Source organism: Pithys albifrons, chromosome 18, assembly GCF_047495875.1.
Source record: "Pithys albifrons albifrons isolate INPA30051 chromosome 18, PitAlb_v1, whole genome shotgun sequence".
Classification (NCBI taxonomy): Eukaryota; Metazoa; Chordata; class Aves; order Passeriformes; family Thamnophilidae; genus Pithys; species Pithys albifrons.
In genome coordinates this window covers 6,246,004-6,263,319 of record NC_092475.1, presented here as the reverse complement: position 1 = coordinate 6,263,319, position 17,316 = coordinate 6,246,004, and the positions used below count along the sequence as shown (strand labels likewise).

At 42.3% G+C, this 17,316-nt stretch overlaps 1 protein-coding gene across 2 annotated transcripts; it reads left to right on the top strand.

Moving 5' to 3' along the window:
- Positions 1 to 232: 232 nt before the first annotated feature.
- PCK1 (phosphoenolpyruvate carboxykinase 1) lies at positions 233 to 7,894 on the top strand. 2 transcript variants are annotated; one of them, XM_071572849.1, is made up of 10 exons: positions 233 to 343; positions 532 to 806; positions 2,175 to 2,356; positions 2,980 to 3,183; positions 3,506 to 3,693; positions 4,647 to 4,809; positions 4,937 to 5,161; positions 5,259 to 5,390; positions 6,118 to 6,213; positions 6,814 to 7,894. In XM_071572849.1, the coding sequence occupies exons 2-10, from the start codon at positions 583 to 585 to the stop codon at positions 7,266 to 7,268; spliced, it is 1,869 nt and encodes a 622-aa protein (XP_071428950.1). In that variant the 5' UTR covers positions 233 to 343; positions 532 to 582; the 3' UTR covers positions 7,269 to 7,894. The 2 variants fall into 2 exon arrangements, with proteins under 2 accessions (XP_071428950.1, XP_071428951.1); XM_071572850.1 differs by having other exon boundaries at positions 236 to 343; positions 595 to 806.
- Positions 7,895 to 17,316: the final 9,422 nt, after the last annotated feature.

The window sequence follows — 17,316 nt, the reverse complement described above, 5'->3', positions numbered from 1 at the left end:
TTTGTAACTGCTTCAAAACAGCAAACCCAGGGGCTAAGAACCTCCGCTTCCAGCATTCATTAATCGAGTCTGTTAAATGATTACCTCGTCAGGGCTGCTTTGTTGACAACTCTGCATGATGACAATGTCAGTGGCACTGTCCCAAGACACATCCAGTGGTGATGTAACGGACAAGCCTCCCTCACCTCAACTAGTGGGACGGACACCACCACAAAGAATATTTAAGGAAGGAGGATGCGTCCTTGGAAAGCAGCGATTGCAAGAGCGCTCCAAAGCAAGTGACAGGGGCTCAGCTGAAAGGGACAGGAAATCCTCTGGCGTCCAACTCCACCTTGAATAGACAGTAAGTAGAATGGCTTCTATTTTTCCCACCTTGAAGTTGCCAGTGATCCAAATTTCCTATCTTGATTTTAAAGCAGAATTATACAATCAAGTCCATTAGAAAGTCTACCTTTGTGTAATACCTTGCTATGAAGGCTTTGTGACACTGGTTAGAGCGTGTGCTAACACACCCAATATATTTGATTTTAGATTGTGATCAGTATTTCAAAGCCATCAACAAGATCCACTACAGCTTCAATAATGCCCCCACAGCTGAAAGCCGAGATGAATGTCATGCCCAAGGTTGTCCAGGGGGATTTGGAGAGCCTGCCTCCAGAAGCGAGGGATTTCATCGAAACGAATGCCAAGCTGTGCCAGCCTGAGAACATTCACATCTGCGATGGCTCGGAGGAAGAAAACAAAAAAATTCTGGACATCATGGTAGAACAAGGCATGATCAAGAAGCTGAACAAGTATGAGAACTGGTGAGTAGCCTAAACTAAGTCAAGTATCATCTCAGAATTGCAAAATGAATTTTCTATGCTGTTTACTTTTAAAACTATTCATAACTCTTCAGTGTTTGCCTTCCATGAGCATTGTGGCACTGTAGCTTAAATAGGTGAAATAATTAGGAAAAGCAAATTTTTTCCTTGAAAAATTAACATAAAGCATATTTTTCAATTGGACTATAAGCCGTACATTGTCTTTATTGATTAGTTACATCAGAGAACTGAAATAATGTCATGAGAATTATGTAACTAATCATTAGCAATGGCTAAATATTATTTAGCAAATCTTCTTTTGAAGAATTCTACTATTTTAGTCAATTACTTTATTCATCACATACTTTTTTGTGGCATTCAAATAGGTCTGTGGGTGTTCAAATATTATTCAGTACAGGCATTATTCATATCATGCCGATGAGCTTTGACTCTAATGTATTCAGCAAATACTTTTTTCAAATATCCCAACGTTTCTCCCAACTAACTGAACATGAAAGGAGAATATTAACAACTACTACGTACTCAGGAATTACGTGCCGACCAAGAGATCATCGTGGAAGAAATCTGCAAAGACTTTTTAATAACCAAGTGCAGGAATTTGGCAATCTGTTTGCAGACTATTTGGGAGAGAAAAGGGCAAGATTCACCAGATAAATTATTCATTGTTAATTATATGCTTAGCTGTAGTGATGATGGTTATGACAGCCCCACTAGAACATTTTTATACTTGTGGAAAATTTCGATGCACAGAGGTGAAAATGTAAAACCATCCTCTCTATTGTAAATAGATGGCAAAAATTCTTTAGAGGGGAAAAAGAAACCCCTGTAATAAATTCCTTGACTTTTAAGGATCATGCTTATATTCAGTATTTCCTTTGTGATGCCTCTAATTTAACGGACTATGCCAATCCACTAAGCTGGATTCTGATCCCACTGGCACTTCCACCAACACTTAAATTACTTTACTTGGCATCCACTTAGCTTGAGTTATCATTTTGTGGTCCCCATACAAAATAACTTCACACTGATGAGAGTAAGATTTAAACAACATTAACTTTTCCCTGAAAGTTAGCAACAGAGAATAAGGCTGAGAGAAGAGGCAAAGGAGGAATAACACGTAACAAGAATTTCCTAGGCCATATAATTAGTTACTCCTCCTGGAATGTCTTAAAATAATACAAATGAGAGGATGTATCTGATTTTTGAGATTACCTGTTATACTGGCTCTGTCACTGTAGTTTTTACCTTACGAATCTTTGTACCCTTTTGTGCTAAATCTGTCCCACAGAAGGGTAAAAATTACTACATTGAAAATTAAAGTCTAACTTCCTGGGTTTTGGTGAATTGCAGCTGGTTGGCTCTCACTGATCCAAGAGATGTGGCAAGAATTGAGAGCAAAACTGTCATCATCACTCAGGAACAGAGAGATACCACCCCGATGCCTAAAACTGGAACCAGCCAGCTGGGTCGCTGGATGTCTGAGGAAGATTTTGAGAAAGCCTTCAACACCAGGTTCCCAGGCTGCATGCAAGGTGGGCAAAAAAAAGATGATTGACATTGAATTTCTAGGATTGCAGAGACACTTACAACTATTACTAGTTACTGTAACATTTAAAGAATTATTTTAGCTGAATAGTTAGGTTTATACCCCCAGAATCACCATATTGGTTTCATGCAGATCTTTATGACAGACCCAAATGCCTGGCCAAGGATAGTCCTCTGCCTCTTTCCAGTATTTTTCTCTTCCTAAAGAAAGGCAAAGTAAGGCATGAAAATTTGAGTGACTTTATTCAGGAAGTCACACAGCAATTAAGCAGCAAATAGGAAGTGAGATGAGAATGAGAGAACCACCCCCCCCTTCATCCTCAGCAATAATTTCAGGTTCAGCAATTTACACCAGCAGAGAACTTGGCCTCCACCCACCTTTACTCCTGGCTAGACAATCTGTCTGAACTGCTGCTTTCAGCATTTAAGATAAAAAGTCTTGCTACACAATTAGACAAACAGAAAGCTCCAGCTCTTTAAACATCTTCAGAAGCACTCACAAGACAAGCAGCTTTTAAAGGAGCGAGGAACAACCTCCATGTTAATAAAGGTTCTTACAAAAGTTCCATGTTTTGCTCTTTGCCACATCTTGCTACTCCTTGTTTTGCAGGACGTACAATGTATGTCATCCCCTTCAGCATGGGGCCCATTGGGTCTCCTCTGTCCAAGATTGGGATCGAGCTGACGGATTCACCATACGTAGTGGCCAGCATGAGGATCATGACACGGATGGGAACAGATGTTTTGAAAGCTCTGGGCAATGGGGAGTTTGTGAAATGCCTGCACTCGGTTGGATGTCCTCTACCACTGAAAGGTAAGAGCCATTAAAAACTGTCACCCCTGGAAATTCCCAAGGGTGTGTTTTAGAGCTGACTGCATGTCCTCAGCACATGGGAGACTCTCATCATACAAGATCAGGCTGGTTTGGGCAGCAGCACTAGGCTCAAAACTCAATTAAAGGAATCAAACCTCAGTGAGAGTTTCATGGAAAGAAGATTATTATCCCTAGTACTTACCAGGGATTTCCTTTGAAGCATCTGGTATGGGTTGCTGTCAGAGGCTTGACGCTGATGAAACAACAGCGTGATCAAGCATGGAAATTGCTGCATTCATGAGTACAACATTCTGTTCTGCAGAACCATTAATCAACAACTGGCCATGCAACCCGGAGCAAACGCTGATTGCTCATCTCCCGGATCGCAGAGAGATCATTTCCTTTGGCAGCGGCTACGGAGGGAACTCCTTGCTGGGCAAGAAGTGCTTTGCTCTGCGCATTGCCAGCAGACTGGCCAAAGAGGAGGGCTGGCTGGCTGAGCACATGCTGGTAAGAGCTATTGAATCATGGATGTCTGAACAGCCCTTAAACCCTCAGTTAGCTCCACACAAACAGCACATCTCGCTATCGATGAAATTAGTTTCATATGGGCAGCTCTGTAACATTAGATATGAGTCTATCACATGCCAGGCTTATGAGGAATAGGGAGCTGCTTGCAAGGCCAAGTGTTAAACATTTTAAAATAGTACCTGTAATATCATAAACCAAGAAAGATTTGGAACTTCTGACAGTGGCTTCTTGTGGGCAGACCCACATACTTGAGCAGAGCCTAAATGTCATCACTGGGCATCCACATTACAAAAGTCTAATAGCAAAAGATTTATGCAAGTTTTCAAAATTGTCTTTTATATTATAAAGAGGACTATGCAGTCAGAAACCTGCAAATACCAGATTTTCTAACTGAGTTCTGCCATATACTCCTCCTGCATTTACTTTCTGCTATCATTTAAACATTCTCTACATAAAATACCATTGATAAAAAGAATTTAAAAATGTCTAAGAGAACAGTCTCAGAAAAAATATCTGTGGTCTCTGAGGAGGGCAGAAGTGTCCATGCACACAGTGCTTTCACTTCACTCCAGTTGTGCAGCCAAAAGAATATTGCCTGGGTTTCATCTGTCTCAGCAGAGAAACACAGCTATTTGTGGTCTGTGTGTCTTTAATCAGCAAAATAAAGATAAATGTTTGAAGTATATACTTGCCTAACATTTAAAAAAATATAAGAACTCCTTATAGATAGTCTAATGGCAAGAAGAGAAGACTCTTTGAATTAAAAAGAACAGTTTGAGTTATTTATCAACTATATTATGTGGTGTTTCTTCTGGAGGAACAAATTTGTGTAATTAAATATTTTATCATTACCACTTGCTGGGAGACAACTTTCAAAATGAAAAGTGAAAGAAAAAAGACTGTGTTTAACAGTTGCATTAATTTTTCAATAGATCCTGGGAATTACCAATCCAGAAGGTAAAAAGAAGTATTTTGCTGCAGCATTCCCCAGTGCATGTGGAAAAACTAACTTGGCCATGATGAACCCAAGCCTGCCCGGGTGGAAAATTGAGTGTGTGGGGGATGATATTGCCTGGATGAAATTTGATGAACAAGGTATGGAAATTTGAAAAGTTTTACAGCCCAGTACAGGTTACTTTTAGGTGCAGTAAGGCACATTACAAAATTATGGATAGAATTAAAATCAGTATGATTTACTTATATTTTGTCATTTAACTTCCAGGCAACTTAAGAGCAATCAATCCAGAAAATGGCTTTTTTGGTGTCGCCCCTGGAACCTCAGTCAAAACAAACCCCAATGCCATTAAAACCATATTCAAGAACACCATCTTTACCAATGTAGCAGAAACCAGTGATGGAGGTGTCTACTGGGAAGGCATTGATGAGCCATTGCCACCTGGAGTAACCGTGACTTCGTGGAAGAACAAGGATTGGACCCCAGACAACGGTAACATGGCCCTTGCCCACGGTCTCTCTTGGCCTTCTCTGCTGAATTCAAGTTAATTCTGTGATCATGACCTTTTTATTTATTGTATTCTGTACAGGGGAACCTTGTGCTCATCCCAACTCAAGGTTCTGCTCTCCAGCAAGGCAGTGCCCCATCATGGACCCTGCCTGGGAATCACCTGAAGGTGTGCCCATCGAAGGGATAATCTTTGGAGGCCGCAGACCTGCTGGTAAGGGATGCAGCAGCCACATTTCAAGGGTGAAGTGCTGACCACAAAAGGGTTGAAACACAACTGGACATAGACACAGCTTTTGCTTTCACAGCTGCAAAAGCAGGGAAATAACCATGGTAGTCCAACTTCTCCATGTGAGCCTTTGGCACAGGCGCTCCCAGCCACTAATAGTTCAATGTCTGAATTGTTGAATGTTAACACAAAACAGGTAATAACAATAAATGGCTGCAGAGGGATCAGGACCCACTAACCTGAGTAATAGACACATAGCAAATTGCTATACTGGTCCAAATTTCCTGGTAGTTTTACTAGTTCAAATAGGAAGAGGTTTGAGAAATGAACCAGTTTTAGACAGTTTACAGAAAAGGAAGTAAAATAAATTGTTCTGTTAAAGGTCATCTAAAGTTGGAAAAGAAATAAAAGTAATGCTAGGTCTGAGTGTAATATCATGACCACAGGACTAGATTCTATTTCCACTAAAATCTGCTGGGGGCTCTGATGTCCCAGATATCTCCTGCTGAGCAACTAAACATGGATGTGTTCAGTAATCAGTAGCCAGATTTGAAAACATTCATATAAACTTCTTTGCTCTAAGAGATCAGGAAATGAACTGATTAAAATACTGGGAAAAATTAGACGTACATTCAGCGGTGTCTCAGGTAGCAAACCTGTTAGAAAAATGTTTCTGGACCTCTAATTACCAAAGTGATTTTGTTCTTTACAGGTGTGCCTCTTGTATATGAGGCCTTTAACTGGAAACATGGAGTATTTGTGGGAGCAGCTATGAGATCTGAAGCAACAGCAGCTGCTGAGCACAAAGGTAAATCAAACTTTAATCTACCTACCTGTATTAAAAGCAGTACCCTCTGGAGTGCCTGCTCTGTCCTCCCCTCCCTGCTCTTTCATATTTCAGTCTTGGCAGTTAATTCTGCAACCTGTGCATTTTCACAAAGAAAATATTTGTACTGGAATTAAAAGCCAAATTCTCTGTAAAAGTCAAATTAACCAAAATAATCCCTTAGGTGGCAAGCATACAGAACAGAATGCAGGCACAGGGTTGCCAGAAGCCTTGATAGAGAGTTCTTGTTACAGTCTGGGATAAATAAACTTACATTTTCTCTTCTGCTACAGCTCAACATAAACACATGAATGATGAAAGCCAGCTCTTGAGGATCTTCATTTAAGCTGCTTGACCTGACATTTGAGAAATTTAATTTCCACCGATTACAAAAATTAATTTCACTTGTACCCTTTTCTGTACATCAAGGATAATACTTGTATTGTTTCTTAAAGCTCTCAGGTTCAGTACAGAAGGGTGGTGAAGGGACCATGGATATTAAACCCTGGAAGGATCTGAGTCTTTGCACTTTGCAATAAATGTGCTGTTTATTCCCTTACATTCTCCATTTGTTTTGAACAGGCAAAGTCATCATGCACGATCCATTTGCCATGAGGCCTTTCTTTGGCTACAACTTTGGCAAATACTTGGCCCACTGGCTGAGCATGGCACAACGTCCAGCTGCGAAGCTACCAAGGATCTTTCATGTCAACTGGTTCAGGAAAGACAGCCAAGGGAAATTCCTGTGGCCTGGCTTCGGAGAGAATTCCCGTGTGCTGGAGTGGATGTTCAACAGAATTGAAGGGAAAGCCTCTGCCAAGCCAACTGCCATAGGTTACATCCCTACTGACACTGCTTTGAACCTGAAGGGTTTGGAAGATGTCAACTTGACCGAACTGTTTGATATCTCAAAAGAGTTCTGGGAAAAGGAGGTAGAAGAAATCAAACAATACTTTGAAGTGCAAGTTAATGCTGACCTTCCCTATGAAATAGAAAGGGAATTGCTTGCCTTAGAGATGAGGATAAAGCAGTTGTGAGCTGATCAAACCCACATTATTTATCAATTCACACGTTCTAAGACAGGGCAAACACATTTTACCAAATCACCACGAAGCATAACAGCACACTAATGGGCAGGGGGTTATAGTTATAATGAAAGCAGGTCATAGCTTAGTTAGAATATAGTACAAACATTCTAGAAGTAACTCCAGACCTAATGATTTATAACTGCGTCAGTTGTTGTGAATAGGTGAGCAGCTGTGGGAATGTACATGCAGAGGGTCTGCAAACCTGTCACTTACATGCACACAGAGCCATGATGTGTGTAAATTATTTGCCTAGTTCTGCATATACAATCCAAACCAATGCAGTCTTCAAGTTGTAGCACATTGTTTCCATCACACATGCCTCAGGAGTCTCAGACTCTACAGGAAAGAAAAGAGAAAATTAGATGCTGTATATATGTATTGCCTAGACATATTTCATGGCTTAAATATTTTTTAGAAAAATGAAGTTGTAACTTCTATCAGAGTAAAAGATGACTTTATATTAGTAATGCATATTTAAGATATTGCTGTTATATATTACTCATGTTCTTGTGATTTCCAGATGTTTTGAATGGCTTGTTCTTAAACTATAAAATAAATGTTTATACAAAATATGATCTCATTTCCAGTATTCTTGCTGTTTATAAACTACATGCATATAAATTGAACCCCCTGTCAATACCACAGCACAGGGAGAAATTCACATGTGGAATTTAGATGCTGACTGGAGTTGATCTGCTACTTCTAAGCCAACTAGTTTAAGCCACATACTGTCTTTGCAACTTTCATTTAAGCCAAAGAAACAATCCAGAAATTATGATACCAGCTGTGAGCAGTCATCCAGCTGGTGATGTACTCTCTGTAACTGGGCATCATTAGTTGCTTCAGGCATTTATGAAATAAACTACCCTTTAGGAAAACCCCATAATAGGACCTTGCTCATTTGTTAAGTCATAGGATTTGTCTCTGTTCCACAGTACCTTGGCTTTTGCAAGACTGACTAGTGCAGCTGTTGAAGTAAAGACAGTTTGGGAAGAGTTTTCTGGATTTGTTGAGATGCCTAAAGCCTTAGAGCTCAATGGAAATTAGGGTAGGAACTTATGCTGGCTTCCTAGTAGATCCAAAACACTAAAAGCATCCCATGTTCTCCCAATTAAAAGTGTCATTTACGCGTTTCCCGCATCCCTGAAAGGTATCCCGCTTTTTCACTTTGAATGCTTGATCTCCCAAAACATATGGCAAATATTTGCTTGGCAAAAAGAAAATCACTTACATTGTGTAACAAACCTTTTTACAGACCCCACTTCCTTGCAAAGCAAACAGTGCCAGGGCTGGTCAACACATGGCCTTCAAAGTTTGCTAGGAGAGGTCACACAGTCTGAAAAGGCTCTAAGTACCTCCTGACTCTGTGTTTAAGACTTAACACAAACATTATCAATTCTGAAGTGAATAATTCAGTGCAAGTCAATAGGCAGGACACACAAAGAACACACAGCTGTGACAGAAGTGGAGGAGAGTGGAGCAGCCTCTGAGGAGATGATCACCAGTTGCTGGTCAAAAACCAGCAAAAACCCTCCTATAGGGTCATCTTTAGTAAGTGTACTCTTGAGTGGGCTCCAAACGAAAAAAAATTAAGATGGAAGACAGTAAATAAGACAGAGGAAATGAGGCAAGAAACACCGGAATATGCACTCCTCAGATTCAAGGAGTACTATCAAGTTCACAGAATAAAGTTGTTAATAAAGTAATTCTGTAAATAGTTGATGAAGAGCATGGGCCATTCCCAAACTAATATGCCAGCATTGGACTGGTATTTGCATAAATCTAAGGAAGAACAAGGAGATCTCCGAAAACTGTCATACCAATATCTGAGAATTCTGGCCAGTTACAGTCTCAGTCTCCCATGGGCCTCAGGAAAAGATCCTGAGCAGTGCAGACGTGTTCCAAGCACAGTTTGAAATGCTGCCCAGGAGGTGCACAGAAGCTCAGGGCTTTCCGGAGCTCTCTGAGCAGCTCCAGGATGCTGCTCTGCCTTCCCCAACACAACCAGACTCTACGCCTGTTCCAAGGGAACGACTTGTACTTCCTGCCAGAGCAATCTGTGCCAGAGGCCCCAGCCCAGCAGGCATATGGACATGGGAAAACCAAGTGACACTTGTCCCATAAAATGCTGCTCCATGAGGAGATAGGAACCATCACTGTGATCTTACAGCACACACCCAGCTACAAAAATCGATTTTATAAGGTTCTAACTGCCTCGAAACATCAGGCCCAGCCCAAAACATTGGATTTCATATTCTGACTAAACCATTGCTTTTTTTCTCCTCTCCCCAAGAGACTGGGGGACTTTCCTTTCCTTGATCACCCCTGGGTTTTCCTCTGGGTGTTCCTTCCATGTAACATAACACAACTCATGGACAGTGCCTGTCATGAGCTCTTCTGGCAAAAATATTGAAACCATTTGTGGTTCTCCCTCTCTGCACATTTTATCCATATGCACCTTTTCAAACATTGCTCAGAGACTGACGGGGACACGAATCATTCCGGAAACCAGAAAATGGGGGGAAAAACCTGCTGTACTGTTAAAAATGAGAACAAGAAAATGACTTTTTGCGTGAGTCATTCAACAACTCCTTTGTATGTAAATATATCCTCAACCCATCAGCATCTATGGGGAGTACAATTTACATTTTGAATGATCAAAATGTTTAGTATTGGCAGAGAAAATGTTTAAAAAGAGAGAAGGCGGTGGTTTAAAATTTAGAAACTTAGTCAACCGTGCCAGATTATGATCTCAACTTCTCTTGCTCCAACAAATACTATGCTCCATAAAAACAAAATGCTTTTAAATTGAAATTTGGAAGTTCCCCTGATTTTCAAAAGAAAGAGGGGAAGGCAATAAATGCAATAAATTTCAACAAATTAGTAGAGAAATATAAAACTTGGCCTATAAAATGTGATTCAGAGAAGGGAAGCGCAGGCAAGACTAACACATGAAGTGCACGGAGCCATAACATTTGCAACAGCTGTGTTATGAAATGCACTTGGTATTCTGGGAAGAGAGAAACAAAATACTTTGTTAAAACACTTGTGGATGTACCAGTGGCTGAAAAGAAGAGAGACAAGTTAAAATCACAGTTTAACCATTAATGCTATTGAGGATACGATCTCTGGTGCCTTATTTATGCCATGATTCACTGAGCAAGACACCATTGTGATGGGTGCACCACATCCAGGGAAGGCTGTGCTCAACTCCCTCAGATTTAGCACAGTCCCTTGGGCAAAAAAATCTGGTTTCAGTGCCAGGTACTCACCTTAGCACAGATAAATCCACAGAGCTCAGACCTAGACCTTGGCCCTATCCTTGCAAAGACTGAGAACCCTTCAAGCCTGATGCCAACCTTTGGACTCATTTCTCATGTTTCAAGATCAAGTTTTAACTGTGTTTTGTCTTGTTCCTTCAAATCCCTTTCTCAGATGTCAGGCTCAGCAGTAATTAGCTTGAGTAGATAAGATATCCACACACCTGTATTCTGTCAACATGGTGAAGGTTAAACCAAATAAATAAATAAAACTGAAAAGCAACATCAAGCCTCCTGCAGAACTCATGTTGGAGAAGAGTGAGACCCAACTTCAAACCTCTCACAATTCTGTCATGACAGGGCTATTTTCAGGAAAAGAAGTAAAATTCAGAGAAATGGCATTTGTGCTCTGGGAAGTGCTGTTTTCCAAAAACCTTGGCTACCATAGTAACATGATTTATTCCATACTTGCAGCATTATAGTCAGTCAGCTCCCTAACTGAAAGACAATTATTGTAACTAGAGATTTGCCTGGCTAGAAGATTATGGAAAAGCTGCTTATGGATGGCAAAGTAGAGTGTTCCAAATTCCAAATTAGTAACCATTAGTGTTGATCATGGAGGACATTTCTGGCAGTGGTTTAACCTCAGCAATAAAAAAGGGCACAATGGTCAAATGGATGCTGGCAAACACCACTCCCTGAGATTCCAAACCATGTCCTGCCCCATCTGTGAGTCCATATGCAAAACAGCAAGGTGGGAAAAACGAGAAAGAAAAAAACAAATTGCCATTGTGTGACTTTACTGTGTTCTGCAGCCACCACGGCTGTAACTTTTGGCTGCAAAACTTTACCAGAGAAGGATTTTGTGAGCAAATTGCAGAAATCCACATACATTACTGTGAGAAGTTCAGTTTGTGTCTGATTCTTGCAAAAACAAGTCTTGTTCTGGTGCCTTTGCTGTAAGAGGCCACACAAAGACCTCTGAGCTGTCCCTCCCCAGCGTGAAGGGCTTTATGCTGCCCTCGTGGCCATCAGTGACATTGGTCACCTTGGAATTCATTTTGTTCCTCCTCACACTGATGCCATTGGACTTGCCATGGCTTTTCTCCAGCATAAGCTTGACCAGACACAGGTTCTGAGATGATCTGCCTTCAGATTTACTCCAAGCCCATAAGCTTCTAGCAGAACTTTTTCTAAAACACATCCCAGAAATGTTCTTTGTGTCTTCTCCAATGTCAGATACTGGCCATTGGAAAAGAGAAAAACATCTGTTTTAATCATCCCAAAGGAACATATCAAAGTTTTTTGTGCTGTTTTTGCACAGCCTCAAGGCCTTTTATTAAGCTAAAAACTCCCTTTGTAAACTGTGTTTCATTATTTTGGTTATTCTTTTTTTGTTTGAACCAAGCAACTAGTTTTTGTTCTTTTTCCTGTAAAGCATCACAACTCCATTTCCCAGGTTGAGATGGCCAAGGAATGGTCCTTCCCAGAAATTTGATCCTGATAAACAGCTGTTCTCCAGAACAAACTCAGCTCATCCTCCACGGAAAACAGTTTCTAGGCTCACAGTAAATAGATCTTATCATTGCCTTGTATAGATTTGAGGGCTTTAAACTAATCTAATAGTCTGAACTCTTCCTCCTTCCCATCTCATCAGTGAAATCCAGGGAAGGGCCTGTCACCATGGAGGAGGCTGGCACAGCAACGGCGTGTGCCTACAAATGCCATCTCAGCCATGAATGTGAAGAGCACAACAAACCCTCCTTTTACCCACCGGAAACAGGCACTATATTTGTCTCCCTGAACAGATGAGAAACTTCCCATGGAGTTCTGGAGCTCCAGATCCTGAGAGCAGTTATGAATAGCAGCTTTAAATTTAACCAAGGTTGGAAAGAGAGTGAAACCTAAAGCTACAAGATCATGCCAGTCCAGCTGGCTGGGAAGCCAACAGAGCCTGGCTCACAAGGGGCATGGAGACAAATTCCCACCCACAGGGTGAACAGCATGACCATCAGTACTCTGACACTGCAGAAGAGGGTTGACTTTGCATCATCTGGCACCACTGAGTGGTACAACTGCCCCAGGGGTCTTTCCTGCTGGCAGAAAGCAAAAAGGTGGTAAGATCCAAGCCAAGCTTCTGGAGATTACAGTGCATTGTACTGACTAATTTGAATCCATTGTACCTTTTCCTGTAGCTTATACAAGCATGCCCTGGCTAAGGTAAGTATATCTGAACTTTTGTTCCCCCTCAGTCACTGATTGCCTTGATGCTAAATAGCAACTCCTTGAAGAGCCACATGGCTGTGACAGCAGAGCAGGATGGCAGAACTCCCACTGGCATTATTGGTGGGAGCAACAAGAAGAATATGTGGGATTTCTGATGGTGTTTGTTTTTGTACCTTTGGTCTGGTTTTGCCTTTCAAAAGGACACTACCAAGAGTTATTTGAAGCTCCAGAGGTAGCCAGTAGGAAAAAGAAACCCACCCAACTATAAATGAACTAGGACAGTGGTTGAGAAAGGGAGGGGGGGCTGTTTGAGAGCTGTAGGTTGACTGTGGTCTTAGAATACAAAAGCAATAGCCTTCTGACACTAGTAAGTAGAAGCAAGCCTCAGATTCTGAGGAGTTTTCTTGGTCTCTATTCTATAAAGACAGAAATCTGGCTCTGTTTCATCATAGTTATCTACACTCCAGCACCCTTCCACCCTTGAAGGAGATTAGTAGTGATAATGCATCTGCTACCTGCCCCAGCAATAACAGATCTATGTGGAGAAGATTACAAGAAATTGTTTGGACTTCTGCCCAGTCCTAGAAGTCCCACCAACCATTTCCAAAAGTCCCATCAGTTTTTATGGCTTGTCTCTCAAGAAGGCTGCTGAAACCCACATGAAGGAGAGACTTTAAAAAGATTTTTTGCAGACATTTATTTCTGGCCAAATTATGATTGCTTGGAGGAAAAAGAAGCCACCATACAAATCTTGTTAGAGACTTCAGCAGGAACTCACAAACCCATGCAGAACCGAGATAAGCTAAAAAAAGCCATAGCATCCAGGAAGGGAAGACAGACCAGCCAGCCAAATGCAACTCTAATTCCAACCCGTGACAGACCCCTGGGGCAGCTCCAAAGCCACTTAGCACAGGCGTGGAGCTGGGCCAGGAGGAGTTGCTGGCACCAGAAGAACAGCTCTAGCAAGTCCAGACTGCAATTGGGTGATTTGCTGAGTGGGACAGACTCAGACAGGATTGGTACTCCCGGTACCACAAACACCCACTCCCCACCTCCAAACCCTCCAAGTCAGACAGCTCCAGGGACACGGTGATCCCTGAGCTCTAGCACTGCAGAGCGTGCGCCGTGTGCGTGCACGAGGGAAACCAAGTAACAGCACATCTGTTAGTGCACAAAACCAGGCTGGCAGCGCTCGGGGTGGCTTGGCAGGGCAACCTGGATCAGCCTCCTGCACTCCAAGGGCTGAAGGGCAGTCTGCCTGCAGAGACTCCTGTGGCTGCAGGGACTGTGTCCTGCAGTGCAATCAGTGCCTCGGCAGCGCTCAGCCTGCACCAGCCCCGACACACACCCTGTGAGTTCTGCGCCCACTTTGTACCCCACAGGAGGTGAATTCCCCAGGGAACCCATGGGGGAAATGTAAAACACACACAGAGCTTTTGGGAGGATAAAGACTAATCCCTGTCCCTCCAGTGGAGTTCACCAGCTGGACTGCTCTGCCAGCACAGGTGGAGTATGTGGCACACCAGCACCAGGAGCATTTGCTACAGGGAGGACTGGGAAGTGCTTTCGTTTTGAGGACACAGAGCTGCCAGGAAGGTGACTGTGCTGATTAGTCTTGTGCAGCACTGTGGCACTGCTGACAAGTCTGGCCTGGGGGTCCCCAAGCAGCACTGCTCAGTGCTGTAGGAGGAAGGTAAAGGAGGGAGACCAGATGGTTTCTAGCAATGACAGCTAGAAAAGTCCCTGCAGGCTGTGTCAAACTGCTGCTGTATCTCCAAACAAGCAGCTCTCACATACAGCTACACCCTTAGACAGTAGAAGGTGGAAACTTCTGTTCCAGTTCCTGGAGAACATCTCCCAATCCCCCATCCAGGTGAATGTGTTTGCTGGATGCTGTCCCTGCTGCAGATGATGCCCTCACTGGCCTTCCTGCATCTGTTCCCAAGACTTTTATAATAGTGCTGGAGTTTTGAACTATGATTTTGAACAGAAACCATGTTACACCCTAAATGTCACTGCTAGGCAGGAGGAGAGTCATGAATCTTCAGCAATCTTCCCAACATCTTGCTTTTAAAGCATAAAATGAATATACATTGGGAGAAACACCACAGCTGTGACTGCCTTGGTGAAGCCATTAAGAACTGTAGTGTAACATGTCCAAGTGCAGTCAGCCCTGTCTGGGGGCTGCCAGGTCTTTCTCCCATCCTCCTTCTTCCCCTGTTGCTCTGCTTATTGTTTGCTTCATTGTTAATCCCACCTAATTTAAAAATAGGAAATTGATTTCCTATGTATCCATTACAAACCAAGTCATTTCTTTATTACAGCAAGGATCATATTTCATAAGCAAGTCATGGAAAATTAAAGCCATGCCTGTTGCTTTGATGAAATAATGTAGAAAAGCGCTGGAGGGGAAGGCACAGACAGCTGGGGGCTGTCATGCAACCAGTGGTGCAAGTTAACTCTTTGCTGGCAACCAGGGCTCCCACTGCTGCCAGTTCTCCTCCCCCAAATTTTGGTTATAGTGCTAAGTGCCCCCTTACCATTAAATCTCAAAGCACCTAAGAAGAGGAATGTCACTCCTCTGCACAAAGTAGGTCATTGATTTTGGAGGTTTGTAGCTTGCCTGTGCAGAACTGGATATCTCCTGATGTTGCCACCACTGAAATTCGGGGCCTGCTGCTGTGGCACAGGGAACACAACCCAGGGACACACAGTAGAGCCACACGTTAGCCCAGGAGTCCTCATAGCATGAGTATTTCCAGATCTTGAGCATATTAGACTGATGTGCTCTGTGGATTTAAACTGAAGGGGAACCACCTTTGCCTGGAGAAATACTCAGCATACACTGCACACAGGTTATTGTCAGTACAACAGGCACCAGAGCAACCACTACTTAGCAGTGTGCTGTGACTTGGGGTGGATTATAAATTAAAGCAAAATTCACTGTGTGCATTGCTTTATGGGCTGTTCTGTGAACCTCTGCGTGGAGCAGACAGGACATGGGTCCTCTGAAATGTAATCCAGATTAGTACTACAGCTCGAGGACATTGCAACATCCAACCCAAAGTTCATTGGCTACTCCATTAGCATGTTGATCTCTGGGAATTACAGCCAAAAACACCCTCTGCAATTTCCCCATCAGAAGCAAAGACAAGAGTAAGCTATTATGGCAAAACTCTTTTTATAATGTACCATCTACAGAGGTATCCATATAAAAATACCATTTCTCAGGACAAAGAATAAGCAAAGCTGTCGTAACAGACCACAAACAGATTCCATCAGAGTGAAGGGTGGCAGAAGATATTGTTTCAGAACAGTAACTCATGCTAGCATGTTCATCCCTCTGAGCACACCCTTTTGAGTAAGAAACTATTTGCTTTCACTTCTTTTGGGTAAGTCTCCCATCTGGGGAGAGAGAAAAAAAAAAGAAGACACCATTTTACAATATCTTGTAAGTCTGTGTTACTCTCAAAGTCTGTCAAGAATCATTTAGGTAGGAAAAGACCTGTAAGATCAAGTCCCTGTGGCTCAGACACTTGCTGCTCTTCCTGGAAGTTAAGGACAGAGAGATTATCACACTAAAGTAATTCTTACACCAGGTAAGAGGACTGGACACAGCCAGCCCACCTGATCCTGCCCCAGCTCTGGGAGGAGCCCAACCAACAGCAGGTATTTGCCAGTTCACTGCAAAGAGCTTCCTAATAAGTGAGCCAAAGAAAGTCCTCTTAAAACTCTTTATGGTCCTTTTGTGCTGATGATTCTCAGAATAGAAAAAACAAGTTTTGTAACTCAGTGGAAGGGAAGGAAACGGTCTCCTTCCAGGAACATCTTGCATTGTCCCTCTAGACCCACCTCCAAAGGGCTTGTCTGAAGCTGTGTCACTGGGACAGACTGTGCCTCTTTCTTCTGGATTCTGTGTTGGCTGCTATTATGTTTTACCAACTTATTTACGCAATAATGAGTCCAAGAAACATCTGTGTAAACTACTGTAAGTTACCTCCAAACAGCTCCAAGATCAGATAAAATGACCAAAGCTCTCAGCATCCATAAAATTCTCCTACATCAGAGGCATTTCAGATCCCTGTTATGGGAAATGCTGTACACTGCTTTCTGGCCATGCTGCTTTTTCACCCACCTTTGCCAGGAACCCAGTCCTCTGTAATTTCTATTGGCATTTTAATGATTATCAAATAAAATTACTTTTAAGACATTAGGTCTTTGGAAATTATCCCCCATGAGTTCTAACAAGTATTTGTTTTGTTGCTATGTTTGATAAGGCAGTCAGCAAAAAATATTCAGAAATACAAAAACGTTTATTTGCACTTGCACAGCAGAGCCAGCTCACCACACTGATATTTCAATGGAACCACTGGATGTTTTCATTAGCTGTGTTTGCCACTGTGGCAGCAACAATAATTCCCAGACAAAAGACAAGACGTAGTAATTAGGTCAAACCTTCAGGATAGAGCTGTCATCACAGACATAGATGTAAGTTACTCTTCCACTGCCCA